The sequence below is a fragment of the Centroberyx gerrardi genome, chromosome 4 (genome assembly GCF_048128805.1).
Source record: "Centroberyx gerrardi isolate f3 chromosome 4, fCenGer3.hap1.cur.20231027, whole genome shotgun sequence".
Classification (NCBI taxonomy): Eukaryota; Metazoa; Chordata; class Actinopteri; order Beryciformes; family Berycidae; genus Centroberyx; species Centroberyx gerrardi.
Genome location: NC_136000.1, coordinates 31,022,018 through 31,038,555, shown reverse-complemented (window position 1 = coordinate 31,038,555; position 16,538 = coordinate 31,022,018). Strand labels below are relative to the sequence as shown.

The following is a 16,538-nucleotide window of genomic DNA, read 5'->3' as shown; positions in this document are numbered from 1 at the left end:
CAACGACACAGAGGTTGACTCACGTTTCGGAACAGCGCCGCACAGAGGCTCCCAAACGCAAATGATTATTGATTTCCGAATGAATGGATATTTGGCATTATTTTTGGCATTAAAAAAAATACTTTTTTGGCCTGGTGGGGATTCTCGTTGTACAATTATAGGGGAAACACTGCATGATCTAGTATTATGACTGTTCTGCTTGTGAGAATTCATTCTCCAAATTAATTCAGGAAATACCTTATGAACTGCATTAATTTGAAAATTGTCATGGACGTCATTCTTATCCTGAGACATTAAATTTGGAAACAAAAACAAACAACATAAGGGGGAAAGAAAGTGAGATTTTAAAGCGCAGGGTTCCCACACCTTCTTAAACATCAAATTCAAGGACTTTTCAAGGACTTTCCAGGCTCAATTCCCTCAAATTCAAGGACCCAACACAGCATAGTTTGAGACATGGATCAAGGTTAATTACTGTTACAACACTGAGAATTTTTATATTGAGAACTAGCAGGCTTTACAGAGGCTCACACATGCAGACAGCGGAACGTAGCCTATTTACTAACGTTAAGTAAAAAAAATATCAGAAGAACTTCAATTCCTATTCTTGCACAAAAATATATAAATTCAAGCACTTTCAATGACCCATGTCTATTTATGTCTATTTTCAAAAACTTTCAAGGCCTTGATTTTTTTTCTCAAATTCACAAACTTTCAAGGATTTCAAGGACCTGTGGGGACCTTGAAAGCAGCTTTGAAAAAGTGCAGGCTAGGTTTTTCCAGTACTTTGTGTTTTTATTTTTCCAACACAGTTTTGTAGGTTGTTCATATTCATCCTCCTCCCGATTCCCTCCGCCTCGTCCCATCTCGCTTACTTGTATTTGACCTTTTCCTCAACGTCAGTGCTGGGTTCCTGCGTGATGAAGGTGACCAGGTCCTCCATGCACTGTGGTCTCAGCAGGAAGTCCACCAGCTTGTGGTTCTGGGCCTTGCACTCCTGCAGGACATCCTCCTCGTCCATCACCTCCGTCAGCGTCACATCCTCCTTCTCCAGCAGCGTGTCGATGTGGGACGTGGTGTGGAGGTCAAACTTCCAAAACATGTTGGTCTAGAGGACACAAAAACGTGACGAAATAGTAAGTAAGCGTCTTGCAATTTCAATTACCCTGTGTAACTCAATAATTTTTACTCCAGTGTTTACAATCACACACCAGTATTGATGATATTTTTTTGCTTTCTTTGCCCACCTGAATGTGTTGGAGTCCAGACGGTGGTTAAAAACAGAAGGTGTGTTCTAGTCTTTGGGAGTTGTGGCCCATTCCAGGCTGGCCGGACGGACGGACAGGCAGGCAGACAGCGGTGATGGACAGACAGACAGACAGACGGCACACATACAGCAGCTCAACAGCACGCACCTGAGAGAGGGAGACACAAACACACAGTTGTAGATAGGTTGGTTAAAGGGGTATTAAGTAATATTAAGCCATCTATGGCCTCTACCAACCTCCATCGGTGACCAGTAGACCAGTCTCTGTCATACTCCACACAGACCATCAAGAACAAGTAGCTAAATTCATTTTAGAGCCATCTGATATGGATATCATCATTATTAAACTCCAAGACCTGAGATTTCACTAATAGATGGTTACTTGTCACCATTAGTCTTTGGGGAGCATTCAAACTGTAACAACACTGTAAGTAAAGGACAGGTTTAGGAACTACTTTGTTGTGAAACAGCTTTTTATTCAGAAACTAAATGATACAACAAATTAAGAATTCCGTTGAGGTGAAAATAATGTACTTTTTCATATGCCCCCGCCTGTCATTGGTTTGATTTTCAAAATTATAGGGTTTCTCAAGAGTTCCTCAAGAGTCAAGTGCTGAACATTTTGAACCTGATGTGTGAACAGGATTTAGGGATGCACCAATATATCGGCAAGCTATTAGTATCACCCATTATCGGCTTTAAAAAGCAATATTGGAATCGGTCAGATATTGTTTTTACTACCGATGTTTGGCTGATTGTGGAATTGGCAATGTGTGTCAATTATCAACTGTCAAATTAGCAACATAATAAAACTAACATTGTCTTTTGTTTAAAAACCACTTGATTTAATTATCTTAAGATAATTTGCACCTGCATTTGTACCAAGATTTTTACAAAAATGCATATCGTATCGGCCAACATAGGTGTGAAAATATCGGATATCAGCCTAAAAAAAAAAAAAACATACTGGTGCATCCATAAGAGGATTTTCTATATCACCCTGTGTGTCTGAAAGACTCATAGCAGCTTGAGTAATCATAACTGCCTGAGTAATTAAGAACTTGTGAACCAAGTGGCTTTATCCATCTATCACTGTTGCATACTGCTCTGCTTCCTGGCAACCAACCTAAACAATACACTTACAGGCCCCAGCTTGATGACCCCATGTACACACACACACACTAATCTGTCGGTATAGTTCAACAAACTACCAACTGTGTTACCGCCAAGCCGGTTCCTGCCATAACTACTCACTGTCAACACACCACATTGCCATGGACACACACAAACATGCCATTATTCCCTGTCAAAAAATTAAAAGGACATGACATTAAATATCTAAAACTATGTCAGACCAAGACTTTTATACCAGGTCCAAGTTTCATTATGTGAATTCAGTGCCAGTTTAACAAACCTGTCCTCTTAACCAAGCTGGGTCCATTCAGGATATGTTTCACACAGTACCCCATACTACATAAGAAATAACACTGAAAATGGGTTAAGTGACATATCTACAAAAAATGTATCATTAATTATATTAGTGGGTAAAACTTATACTCTGATTAGCAGGTACTACACAAGATAGTATAGGGACATTAAGTGGAGAGAATGCCTATTATAGACTGGACAGCCATGAAGGACAAGGGGCAGAAATACTCTACCCACTTGCCTTGATTATATGCAATACTGATGTAGGACCATACCACACTCAATACACTATAACTTTAATGCCCATCATTAACTTCTCCCATAATAAAGACCAAGCAATAAACAGGGATGTGATGAGGACAAGACAGAAAGTATTACAACAGGAAACACCAGCTGAAATGACTGGAAGTTGTATCAAGCAAACCTAATTCTGAGCATAAAATAATAATCCTTGAAAAAAATCAATCTTGTGGGTGGTGTCTAGCGTCCACTTTAAGTGTGAGGATGAACGACTGCAGGTGGAAATTACAGAATCAAGTCCAGGGACAGTAGTTGTTGTAAAACTCTAAAAAACAAGGGAACCTTGTACTGAGCGTTTAACACAAGATATCAATCCACTGGGCTGACCAGGACAACGGGGGAAATGAGCAGGAATAATGGGAGAAAACCTGCGACACTGAATGGTGTTCTACAATAAAATTGAGTAGGAGTTGTATTCACATATCCCATCACTGAACTCAATAAAAATACACTAGGACAATATAATTTTATCACCCAGCTCATTGCACCTGCACCCTTAAGCACATAAACACACCCGAGTAACACACCTGACCAAAGTCCTGGCCTTTATGTTATGTCGTTATCGCTGGTGTCATGTGAAGATTTCACAACTCCAATTTTGGTGATTTTCACTTCGGTTGAAGGACTACATGGTTTTCTATGTTTTCAGACAATTCTACTACTCTTAGGTTCATGAAACACTTTCAAACCACACTGGATAAACTAAAAAAAAAATGCACGGTGGTCAACCAAAAAACAAGGCTGCTTTTCCCCTCTCCCCATCTGAGCATCAACTGAAACAAACTCAAGAGAACTTGGCCAATTTCATCATGGAGAATGAATCAGTCTACAACACAAACGTGCAAAGAAATTTGGGCGGTAATGATAACGTCAACCATGTAAGTTTGTTGATTTAGTAGTTTCATAACTTTCATAACATTTTGTCAAGCGTAAACCTGGGTGTATTAGATGTACGAGAATTCAAAGTCGCGTATTTAAGAAAGGGCACTGGAATTGGGATTATAATTCTAGAAGGACACATGTATGGTATATTGGGATACATATAGATTCAGTTTATATGTACACTTGCTCTGTGGTACTTTGGCAACACTGGGCATCAGTGGGCAGGGGAAGGGGGGGGGGTTCAAAACAGCAATCTTTTCAACTACTAGGCAGACTCCCTAAGTTATGTACCATTTTTCTACCATTCCTGTGAAATACACACGGGCAAATAAACTGAATTAGGCTAAATTAGTCTGCACTGCATTTGAATAGTCAACTTTGTATCAGCGTACTTGTAGGCCAAGAAAGTATACTGGTAAATAGAGGGAGGAATTGTAGTGTAGTGTGCAGTCATGGTTTGCAATGGCATGAAGGAAATAAACTGAGGTTGCTAACGTACTTAGGCTACTTATTCGCCGAGCTACATACCAGCGCTTTAGACAACCCATGCCGATATGTCTTTAACATCACCAAGTTCTAATAATTAGTCAACTTTACTCACATGATTTGACACTTGTGCTGGGCATTTGTCATTTTTTACATTTTATAGACTAAATGATTAATTGAAAAAATTAAAATAACCGTTGGTTGCAGCCCTACTCCTCATTCATGGCAGTGTTACTTTTGGCCAGCAGATGTAGCGGGAGACCCTTTTTTTTTTTTTTTTTTTTTACAATCAAGGCCATGTGTTTTTTTGTTAAGGCAGCTACCTGTGCTCGTCACAGATAGCTACGGGAAACCCTTAATGTCTTGCACTACATTAAAATGACCAAGTATCAAGTTACTTTAAATCTGCCAAAAAATTGGCAAGGGAATTTAGACCAGCGATACCTATTGCCGATCCTCGATATATTCATCCAATCGCACAACCTTATATACCCACAGATTAAGTTGATAACTACATATTAGTAATATATAGTTTCAATTAGGGCTGCAACAATTTGTCAACATCAGATTACTATGCAAATTCGATACTCGATTCATGATCAACAGTTTTGTGTTTTGAACAGAGCATCTAAAGCATGAGAAAACCCAGTAACATAGTGCTGTACTGTGCATACCTAAAATGGTCACTGTGCATACCTAAAACAATATATCACAGCAGTAACTGCGGTGCACACTTAAGCAGAAAAACATCCCAATTATATGCATCTGACAGCACAAAAGTTTGGTTATTCAAGCTCGGCCAGCCTACTTGCTGGATAGTTAGCTAGCTTGCTAGAATTGTATTGCAGATGCAACTTTAATCTTGGCCAAATCGCTGTTCTGAGATACACTGTTGAAAAAGTTGTATTTAGTGACACTGTAGGTTTTTCCAGGAGGGCATGTTCTTAGGCGGTTGCTTTGTTTCCCAGTCTACCTACAAACCAACTTTGGTCATTACAGGAGTGCTATTGCTTGGTAGGTCTACATACCTGAATGTAGACAGCAACATCTGCAATGCAGTAGCTTACTTGGGTCTGGACTCTGGTATGCTGAAATGTATTTTGGTTGATGTATTTCACATGAAAATTTATGTTAAATAAGTTTGAAATGTTAAACTGCAAAAAAAGTTTATTGTAAATTATTCATTTTGATAAATAAAATACAATGTTTATAATCGATAAAATAATTACTTGCAGCCCTATAAGAAATATTGTTTTTTTTCACTGGGCTTCTAGACCCCTTGATATGACTTTAGGACCATTTTTATTTTTATATATTCCATGTATTGGCAATAATTAGCCTACTGAAATTGTTGGACCAAAATGTAAATGTAAAAAGCATTGCTCATGGAGTTTCATATGGGTTAGGGTTAATAGCTAGTATGCCAATCACCTGAGATTTTCCACTATTAAGCTCAGTGGTGGCTTCATAAATAACATAGGACAATTCCTAATGACAATTTTACTACTCTGTTCTTACATATACCATTTATGTTTTTTCCTCCTCACCATCAGCACAGTGCTGCAGAGACCTTGTCGCGGTGGCATTTTCAGACAGTGGAAAAAGCCGAGTAATTTCATGGCAGTAGTATTTTTGTCCAGACACTGGCTCCCATACAGCTATGATGCTGCTTTGTTGAAATATGATTCAGAAACAGTGTGGTGCAAAAGAAAATGATTGGCTAAAATAGAGAAATACCTACACTGTTGTCTCACCTTCAGGAAAGGTCTCTCTACAAATCCAAAAGAAAACTATATGCACTGGGGGTTATGATTACCTTTTCCCTTGTTTGAGCCTTTGCAAAGATTCTCATTTACCTGTGCAATCCATTTCCTGCTTAATTGTTAAGTACATTGTGGTGAGTAAAGCAACATTCTGACAACTTTAGCTAACGCCATAATATCAGCACATCCTGTTGAAAACCTTGGTAGTTCACTATGTTCATAAGATAGATACCTCAAATTATTTATTTCATGCCATTACTAACCATAACTTTTGCTACACATATTCCTGTTGTGCATAAACTTACCTTCCCCCACCCCAGCTCCCCTCCCATCAGCCACTACCACCATGACCTGATTTTCCATAAGCTTAATAACATTAGGCTCTGCATTGGTGATTTTATTTCGCAGAAATGTGTAAAATCTTGTGTAGTGTGGATAGCCAAAGCAGGAAGATGCATCAACATAAATGGCCTTTAGTAGGAAATCAAATTTTAAAATCCAATCTGTGTGACAGTTATGACATCAACACAAATGTGCTTATGGTTAAATCCTCCTCAAACTCGTACGGGGGGACATATCAATATCCTGTCACACATACTGAAGCCAGAAATGTAAATATCATAGTTTGCTTATATTTTACAAATCATGCTGTACTTAATTGCAGACCCCGACAAAATGTCTTCTTTTTCATTTACCCCAACTCCAAGTTTCATATATCTAATTGTTCTTGCCCACAGTTTCCTTGTCTTAGTTGATATGTCCATGCTTACAACAGGCATAGAACACAGTTAATTATTTTAGCAAGTCTCTTTAATGCTTGTGAGCACTAATATGTAGCTGATCGTGCTTCATATTATTCTTGGTGAAACATAAGATCTAGAACCTAGGCCAAAACATTTAATATAACACAAAGAATAGAAACAGCATTAGGGTGGAAGTATAACTCAGTATAACATATTTTACTACTTTAACAACAGTTTTGATCAATTCTGTGGATTACTGCATTTACACCTAAATTCTGTTTTTATATCCAGATTCTGCGATTCCATCCGCAAAATCTGTCAAACAAAAAAAAGGCCCTATATTAAGTACAATTGTGATGTGACATTTGCTTCCCTATAACCATTCCACCAAAGAATTAACTATGGAGGTCTGTGAGGGACCACAATCACATGTAGTGCACATTAGTGAAGAATGTATGACTTAAGATGTGAATGAGGTGGTACACAGGTTATTGCTGCAATTTCGACATTGCTGCAATTTCATTAACATTTGATGAACTTTTAAGGACATTTTTGCACTGGTAATTTCTGACTCAGATACACACCCCCGAGCGCCAATCCCTTACACAAACAAGTAGACCTGTGACAAAAGCAATCAATCGTTAACCATGCTTCAGCCAGTCTGGTGCGCGAGTGCACAAACACACACACACACACACACACACACACACACACACACACACACACACACACACACACACAGGGATTCCCTGGTTGCTAAGTGATACTCAAGACTGTTTCACCAAAATTCATCAAGCTCAAGCTCATCTCTTGGCTACATTCTAGGTTTCGGGTCTATCCCAGAAACCCACGTCTGCCTGTTACAAATATAAAGTAGAGAGGGGGCAGAGGGCAAAGGTAGGTTCTCATATACAAGAAAAATGAGGTAGTGACAAAGTGTAAGACCGTAGTAAACAAGCTAGATAAATAGAAGAATAACTGCTTTAGAGCTACGTCCAAAATCCAAGCACTACAACATGCCATCATCACACCACATACTGTACATCAATGTTTTTTCTGTATCATTCAGCAATAGTTGTCCAGCTAGAAATGTGCCACTGCTACAAAAGAAATTCAGTCCAAAGTCTCCAAAGTCTCATGACTTGAAGTCTGAAGTTTGGAATTTGTTCTTTCATCATCATAAAAAAAAAAGCTTTTAGTGCTTTAGAGCCCCAAAAGGAGGACGTAATGTTAGCAAAATTACTCTAACCCAACACTATTAGAATATATTATTTAAGAAACACTTCAGATTTTTCGCCTTCAACACACAGTGGCTGATGGATGTCACAATATAGCACCCATTTTCACCATTTTATGAGCCAAACCAAAACAATCAACAAATGCGTTACCTGCCAAAGTGGTTGATAAAGTATTAAACCTACATCAAACCTACTCACTACTGTCAGAATTTAGCAGCATTTCAATGGTGTTTACCTCCCATCCTACTTAGAAGGCCAACACTAAAATGACAGGACCGAGTTTTTTCAACTTGACCAACAGATCTATGGAGGCCTATAGGCCGGGAGGATCAGGCTATTCATTTATTTACAGTCGCTAGTCCTGAATCAACAGAAAAATACTTACGTTAAGAAGCCAGTTAAAGAGGGTTCAGGGTGCAGCAGCGAACGTAATTTGCAAGCAGTCGTTAAGTCTAGCAATACAATCATGAAAATAAATAACAAGAAAATTCAAAACATTTGATTCTGACACTGCAACGTTTACGCTAACCACCGTTCGCCCGCTAGGTATTACAAGAAGCCGGCGATGGTTGCGCACAGCCAAGGCGACTGGATAACGTAATGTTAGCAATCGTTAACCAAAGTTGGCCAGACAAGGAAATAGCAAGCCATTAAACGTTTACCCTTATGTTACTTGTGTGTGGCTGTCAAAACATTGCATACATTTTAGTTACATCAGCCCAAACATCAGCCCTACATCAGGGCCCAAAACAGACTGGTGAGGTTAGCTAACGTTGGAGACACACACCGGCCATGGAAAACTGGCTAAAGCTAACGTTAACAATTGCGTTCCGTTGCCAGCTAGCTAGCTAGTGTTAGCTAACTTGGCTACCTAAAATTACGTACAAAGCAGCTAACCAGGTAATAGCTAGCTTGACTAATTGGCCAACTAGCTGCATTGCGTTGTCCAGCTAGCTTCCAATTGCTACTCAGTGTTGACCGTTTAGCTAATTAGCTAGAGGTACACTAGGAGTATAACTGACAGCATAGCGTTAGCTTGTTGACCTAGCCTTTAAGCTACGAAAAAGCAAGATGGCCAAGTATGCTTCTTGCTAGCCAGTTAACGTTAGCCGGCTATCTAAAGACTGCTGGCAGTTCGTCTTTTCAACCCCAACGAAATGCATGGACTAGCAAGTGTACCTACCGATAAACAACGGTAAACGACGAGTCTCCGGCATGTAGCTTATTTGGCCATTAGCCTGAAGCGTTAACAAAACGAACATACAAATAACACGCGATTCCGGTAAGGAAAATAAAGCGTTTAAAACTGATTCTGACAGGCGCGAAAAGGTAGATCATCGGAGGGCACTTTTCAAGATGGCGGTTCCATCAACTTCAGCAACCCCTTCCCCCACTACCACTACAGCGCCTGTCACTCGGACTAGTTCTAGCAATACTATTGGTTGTATATCCGTCGCTCACATCAGTCACTGGAGTTCTATTGGCTAGAGATCACGCCGGTTCAGGATGAAACTTAGTCGATTTAATTTGCCTAGCGGTCCGGATGAACGGAGCATTATACCGTTTTATAAGTTCTGCTTATTAAAAAGCTTTAGGTTTACGCACAGTAGCTGTAAACATCATTGGAGTATTTCAATGTAATTCACTTAGTAATATAGGTAACATTCGATGAAACTGGAACATTAACCCCACCCATGCATTTTCACGGCGTTCTACATCGAGCATAACCACAGGATACGTGCACTCCCTTGCCCCGTTGACAAACGCCCCACTTCTGCAGGTGGAGGATCAAAGCTGGTATATGAGAAAGATGAAAGCACACGGACCATACATGCAACAATATGAAAACAAATTAACATCATAACACACTTGTAATCGAGAAAAGAGATATATATCATACCGGATTTTATATGTAAAATATGTTCATCCCATCAGGCGCGAAAAGGTAGATCAGTTAATAAAAACGATCCAGTCAACAGTGTTTAGTTGACGAACTACTGGTAAACTAGCATCCCGGTAGCGACTAGTTTGTTAGCTAGTATCCGTCGTTTTACAAGGCGCATGCGCATTGTAACCCACGGTAGGCAACGCAATTAATAACATTTCAAGAAGCTAAATATCGTGATGCTATGACAACAAAATGGAAACCGACTATGGCAAAGGGAAAAATATTGTTCCGAATCTTTGACATTACAATTTACTCTCAGACTAAACAGAAACAGTGGGCACGAGTGAAACAAAGACAGAAGTGACGGTGGGATTTCTCTCTGGCGCTTTTCATCTCTGAGAGGATGCGGAGGCTCTGTACTGGAGACAAGGAACAAGATGAGAGAAGATATCGATAAATGATAACTCCATGCTAATGAATGTCCTCTAAAAAAGACATATTTATTCAGTATGTATTAATGTATAACTTGTCGCCAACTTTAAGTAATTCAAACAATTGAATCTTGGTTGGATTTTTTTTTTACCTCTAAGTAGCTATTCTAAAGTTTATGTTTTTTCTCCTGTTTTCTGGTTGAATCATCTCACGTTTGAGAAGCCTTGCATTTGACTGGGCTATGTGAATGCTGGGCTCATGTCAAATGCGTATGTTGTGCTTCAGTATGTTCTAAGATAAGATATCACTTTATATATGAAGTATTAGACTTAGCTAAATTTTAAATCCCATCCATTACAGGGAGGGACTCTCTATAAGCATTGCATCAGAAACTGTCCGGTTTATGTGTGATGAGTGAGGGACGAAGGTGAGAGAATGTCACTTCTCACAGCAGGTAAATTCCATGCTTCCATGCTGTTCTCCATTTGATCACATGCACCTTGTATTTATTTAACCAGCCAAGTCAACAACTTAGAGCATAGCGTTAGTTTCTTCAGCTTCTTCAGGAGTCACTTTTCATCTTCCCTTGACCTTGCTAATAAGAATTAGTCACAGGAATTTTTATGGTAAGGTTTTAGTTGTTGATTTAATATTTAGAACTGACTACACTGTATGTGGGCAGATATTAGTAGTTAGAGACCTCCTCAAGGACCATAGGCGGCGCTAGGGCATCACGCATGGAGAAGCTAAAATTCCCAGGATTTTCATAGGACAAAATTAGGCAAACCACTTAAACAGCTCGACTGGCACTATGGAATAAGAAATGCGACATCTTGCCATGAAATATAAAATTATAATCAATGCATTAAGCTCAAAATTATCAAAATTATTACAATTATCGCTGGTATGGCCAAATTGAGATAGTAGTAGAGATGGCAGTAGACTAATTCCATTCATTCTTCACACAGAAGCAATGCTCACCTCAGACATCTAGTCTGAGGTCAATTTGCCTTTACCAGTCAGAGATGTTTGTTTTGTTATTGTGTCGCTATATCCATCCAAAGGCTGCTTGGCAGTTATGTGCGTTCCACCTGCAGCCTCTAGTGTGGTGCGCATTTTCAAAGCGCTGCGCAATTACGCACACCTCGACCAGTGTACCTTGATATTGCACAACCAGCATCAGGCTCTTGCCAAATAGGTACACACACTGTTAGCAGAGGATGGTTGTGCAGCGATTCTGGCGTGCATACCCAGTGCTAGACCGAAAATAATTGCGGAGGAATAAAACACAGTGGGGCATCAGTTCTGCTCAACTGGAACTCACTCTCAAAGAGTATTTACTTTTTTGATGACGCATGCCCAATTATACACGCATATCACATGTTAATTTCAACGCATCTCATTGGCTGTTATCATTGTCCATCATTCAGTAGGCCTACCTGCATTTTCTCATTAAGTTTGCCTATGTGAAAATACAAAATAAAGATTCATTTTTACAATTGAGAGCACATTTTTCATATATGTTAACACCCCCACTTGCTCTCACATTGTTATCTTCTCAACAACAAACAAAAACACATCATAAGGTTTTCTACCTTGCATCATGTAAACTTTCACATACATGGTTAATCTCCAAACAAACTTTGCAAACTTAATCAACTTAAATTTTGTTGCAGGTTTCGTCATCACATCTGCTACCATCTGGTCTGTTGGGCAATACTCCAAACTTATTTTTCCATCATTCACAGTAGACCTTACCAGGGCCGGTTTTAGCCTGCTATATTAGGGTGGGCTGGTAGAAATAATAGGTGCGCAACTTGGGCGGTAGGTAGCCCAGAGGTTAGAGAAGCAGACTAGTAGTCCGAAAATTGCCGGTTCAAATCCCTGGCCAGATGGCACAAAAATCTGGCAAAATGACAGCTGGCAACTGGAGGGTTGTCAGAGTCAAGATCAGATGCAAGCTCCTGCCATCGTGCCCTCAGGCCTCTCCAGCTTATGGCTGTGTGTTTGTGGATGGGTTAAATGCAGAAGATTAATTTCCCCATGAGGATTAATAAAGTTGTATTCTATTCTAATTTATAAAGAACAATTTGAAGCAGGGAAATTGGGAGGTAGTGAAGCAGCATTTCTAAGTTTGCTGCTACCCTATGATTTGAGTCAGTGGAGGGCATATTGATTTACCCTAACATAAAAAAATTCCTTCATCCAAATTTTAACATAATCAACTCCATAACATTTATTTTCATTGGATGAGCTTAGTTCTCAAATAAAATTAAAACCTAATCCAGTGAGACTTCTCACCATAGCCAATATTTACAAAAATAGAAGGCAGTCTTATTCAAACTCAAACTGAAAAGTGACAAAGAAAACAACTTTGAAAGCAGATTGACTTACCCTAAAATAAAAGAGAGAGAGAGAGAGAGAGAGAGCAGCGGTGATCGAGCGAGCTAGAGAGTGAATGAAGAGAGGGAGCGGTGGTAGCGAGAAAGCCGGTGAATCAGAGAAATAAAACGTATTACTTTCTGATTGTTTCACAGCGGTTAGTTGTGAAGCACAAATAAACACGCCCACACCTCCGCACACCTCCGCACAGCCCTGCGGGAAGTGCCGCAACACCTCATTTGGTGTGAATACGGCCGCACTGTGCAGCGGACGGGTCTGCTTCAGAGCTCTGTGTGTTTGTGCCTGAACACGACGAGAAGGGCGGGGGCGGGCTGTAGGCTGCCCACCCAATCAGAAGTTAGAAACAGTACTGGTATTTTCTGTGCTATTTTTCCATTGGCTGAACAAAACAAAAAAAATGTCTTAACTTTTGATTGGGTGGGCCCATAGCTACCGCCGGCCTTGGACCTTAAGAAGTGATACTGATAGGATTCTTTGCTAACGCTATTGTACCTTGGTTATCCTCATAAACCTTAGGTGGTGCGTACTGATGTCCGTCAATACCTTCTAGTAGTTGTACTAGGTACGTACACTCTTGTGTGGTTACGGCTAACGCCATAGCCTCACAAGTGGACAGTGCAACAGTGGGCTGCTTTTTGGTTTTCCATGAAATCAAAGGACCATTTTTGTTTAGGCTTACACAATAACCGGTTGTACTATGTCTGTCAGTTACATCAGCCGCCCAATCTGCATCACTGTATGCTTGTAGCCCCAGTTTCTCATTGTCACATTTCCTGTAACACAACTCTTTCTCAATTGTGCCTTTCAGATATCTCAGTACATGTTTTACAGTAGTCCATTGCTCTTCTGTTGGCTCAGTAAAGCAGGCTACTGTGACAGTTTACTTACTACAAAACTCAGATCGGGTCTTGTACATGTAGTCAGATAGATTAGGCTACCTACTGCCTCTCTGTATTTTCTGACATCACTCATCATTTCTGCATCATCAGTGTAGTTCAATTTTTGTTCACAAGGTGTCGCTCTAGGCTTACAATCTTGCATGTTAAACCTTTCAAGTATTTTCTCCACATATCTCTTTTGTGACATTTTTACACATTTATCACTCTGGTCAAAATCAATACCAAGAAAATGTTTCAGTTTGCCCGACTTGGGCGACTTGGGACAAAATTCATCTTGAATTTTGCTGTGAGCATCTCCTTCACAACCTTCAGTGTATTTTCATCACTGGCAGCAATGATCAAATCATCAACCCACATTATCATGATCACTTTTTCATTTTCTGTTTCCCTTGTGTAAACACAATGATCAGCTGGATTTTGCACAAACCCATTTTCACTCAGATACTCGTGTAGCGTTTTGTTCCAATTTCTACCTGACTGTTTTAACCCATATAGTGACTTTTCTAGCTTACACACCAACTTTTAATTTGTGCTAGATTTCACCTCATAACCTTCTGGTTGTTCCATGTAAATCTTGCAGTCTAATGGTGCATGTAGGTTGGCAGTTTTGACATCCATCTGATGTAAAATCAGGTTTTCCTGTGCTGCTTTTTGCATTAACACTCTGATACTGGTCAGGTTAGCTGTAGGAGAAAATGTCTCCTCATAGTCTACACCCATCTTTTGACTGTATCCTTTGGCTACATATTGTGCCTTGTATTTGTCAGATCCATCAACATTGTTCTTAATCGCATATACCCATCTACCCCCCACTGCTTTCTTACCCTCAGGCAAGTTGGTTAGGGTAAATGTGTCATTTTCTCTCAGCGATTGCATTTCGTCATCCATCACATTAACCCATTCCTTCGAGTTAGTTGAGGTTACAGCTTCCCTGAATGTTAGGGGGACGTTACACATCAATATGTAACAATAATCTATGTTAGTCAGTACCTGATCATCACTCTCCTCGCCAGATACATATTCTTTTTTTTTTTTAAAGATTTATTTTAGGCATTGTTATGCTTTATTGATAGAGACAGGAAGGTATGGGAGAGAGAGGGGAGGATATGCAGAAAATGGCCGCGGGCTGGCTTCAAACCCGGGTCGCTGCGGAAAGGACTGAGCCTTATGGTACGTGCTCTACTCGGTGAGCCACTGGGGCACCCTGCCCGATACATATTCACTTAAATAACCTGGGGCCGTATTCACAAAATATTTTATCTTACCACTAGGAGGACTCCCAAATAGCACTAAAAGTTCCTAGCTAAGAGTTTCCTCTTAAATCCTATTCACGAAGCTGCTGAGACAAACTTTTACTAAGGAATGGGGAGAAATCTTAAGCTAAGAGAAAGGGCAGGGTTGGCCTCGTTGCTATGGATGATGTCATGTTTCATGAAACAGTGATTGGCTGATAGGGGATGGGTCTCTGTGAGTGAATTCATCATAGAAATACTGTAGGAGGTATCATGTTGCCATATTCAAATAAAGATTTTAAAATAAAAATGTAGGCTGTCACTGATTTAACATGAAACAAAGAATAATATACTGACTAGTCAAGTATATGTGCAGCTAATTGTCAGCCTCTTACATGTCTGGCAGCTCGTTAAACAATTAGCAGATATTCATATAAGCAGCCTTTTAATTATCAGACTAGAATAACCATGGCTGATAGTAAGACGTGTGACGCTACATTGTGCAAACGAAAACGAAACCAAACTGGACGCAAGAACAGCTTTTACTTCTTGCCCAACTTGTGCATGAAAGGAAGGAGATTATTAAAGGAAAATTTGGAGTTGGGATAACTTCAAAAACCAAAAAAGAAGCGTGGGAAAATATATGCTTGCAAATGAATGCAGCTTTCCCACTTCTGTCCAGAACCACCGATGAGTGTGAAAAGCGCTGGTATTCTTTGCAGTCTCAGGCAAGGGCAGAGATCGCAGAATTCAAGCAACAAACAACTGCCACAGGTAATAGGACATTAGGCCAATTCTTTTCAACTACACTAGACCACAATGTTTTATTCTCTATCATTCAATGTATTTAGCCTATACAAAAATGAGCATAAATATATTTATACATAAATGAACCTCGCTATACACGTCATCGCAGATTATATTAACATGTAATCTATAATTCAAAATATTTATTGCATTTATTAGGAGGAGGCTCAGCACCCAAGGCTCTATCGCCTATTGCCTCAGTGGTGTAGAGTGTCCTTGGGCACTCAGACACCAGCATAACGGAGCTGGAGGGGAGCACTGACCCTACAATGCACTTGCTGAATGAACTTGATGGGTACGTTTTTCTAATTGAAGATTTGCCTCATATAATGATTCACAGCTGGGACACAAACACAATCATTAATGATTCTCATGTTTAATCAAAGTCACAGAATTATATAATGACAATGACTTTCAAAATAATAATAATAATAGTAATAATAATAATAATCATAAGAATAATAATTTGTAAATGCCTCACAAAGATACATAGACAAAATAGGATAAACTCTCTCTCTTTTAGGGCCAACAGTTCAGTTGCCAATCATGGCAATGCTCCTGCCCCCCTGGCTCCTGCCCCCCTCTCTCCAGGCCCAGCTCCTGCCAGTCCTGCAGCAGCTGGTGGTGGTCCTGCGCATTATCATCATCATCATCATCATCATCATCATCATCATCATCTTCATACTCCTCTGGCTGTGGGATATTGCGTTGCTTGCACAGGTTGTGCAGAATGGCACAGCCAGTGATGATCCTGCTTGCCTTCTCTGGAG

At 39.9% G+C, this 16,538-nt stretch overlaps 1 protein-coding gene across 5 annotated transcripts in view; it reads right to left on the bottom strand.

Annotated features, from left to right (window-relative positions):
- Window positions 1–9,475, bottom strand: part of ppp6r3 (protein phosphatase 6, regulatory subunit 3) — a 30,863-nt gene extending 21,388 nt beyond the window's left edge. For all 5 annotated transcript variants that reach the window (XM_071915073.2, XM_071915074.2, XM_071915075.2 and 2 more), the window contains exons 1-3: window positions 9,291–9,475; window positions 1,248–1,415; window positions 876–1,108 (exon numbers count right to left, since the gene is read on the bottom strand). In XM_071915073.2, the coding sequence (XP_071771174.1) occupies window positions 876–1,102 (227 nt within the window). In that variant the 5' untranslated portion in view covers window positions 1,103–1,108; window positions 1,248–1,415; window positions 9,291–9,475. The remainder of the gene's footprint in view (window positions 1–875; window positions 1,109–1,247; window positions 1,416–9,290) is intronic.
- Window positions 9,476–16,538: the final 7,063 nt, after the last annotated feature.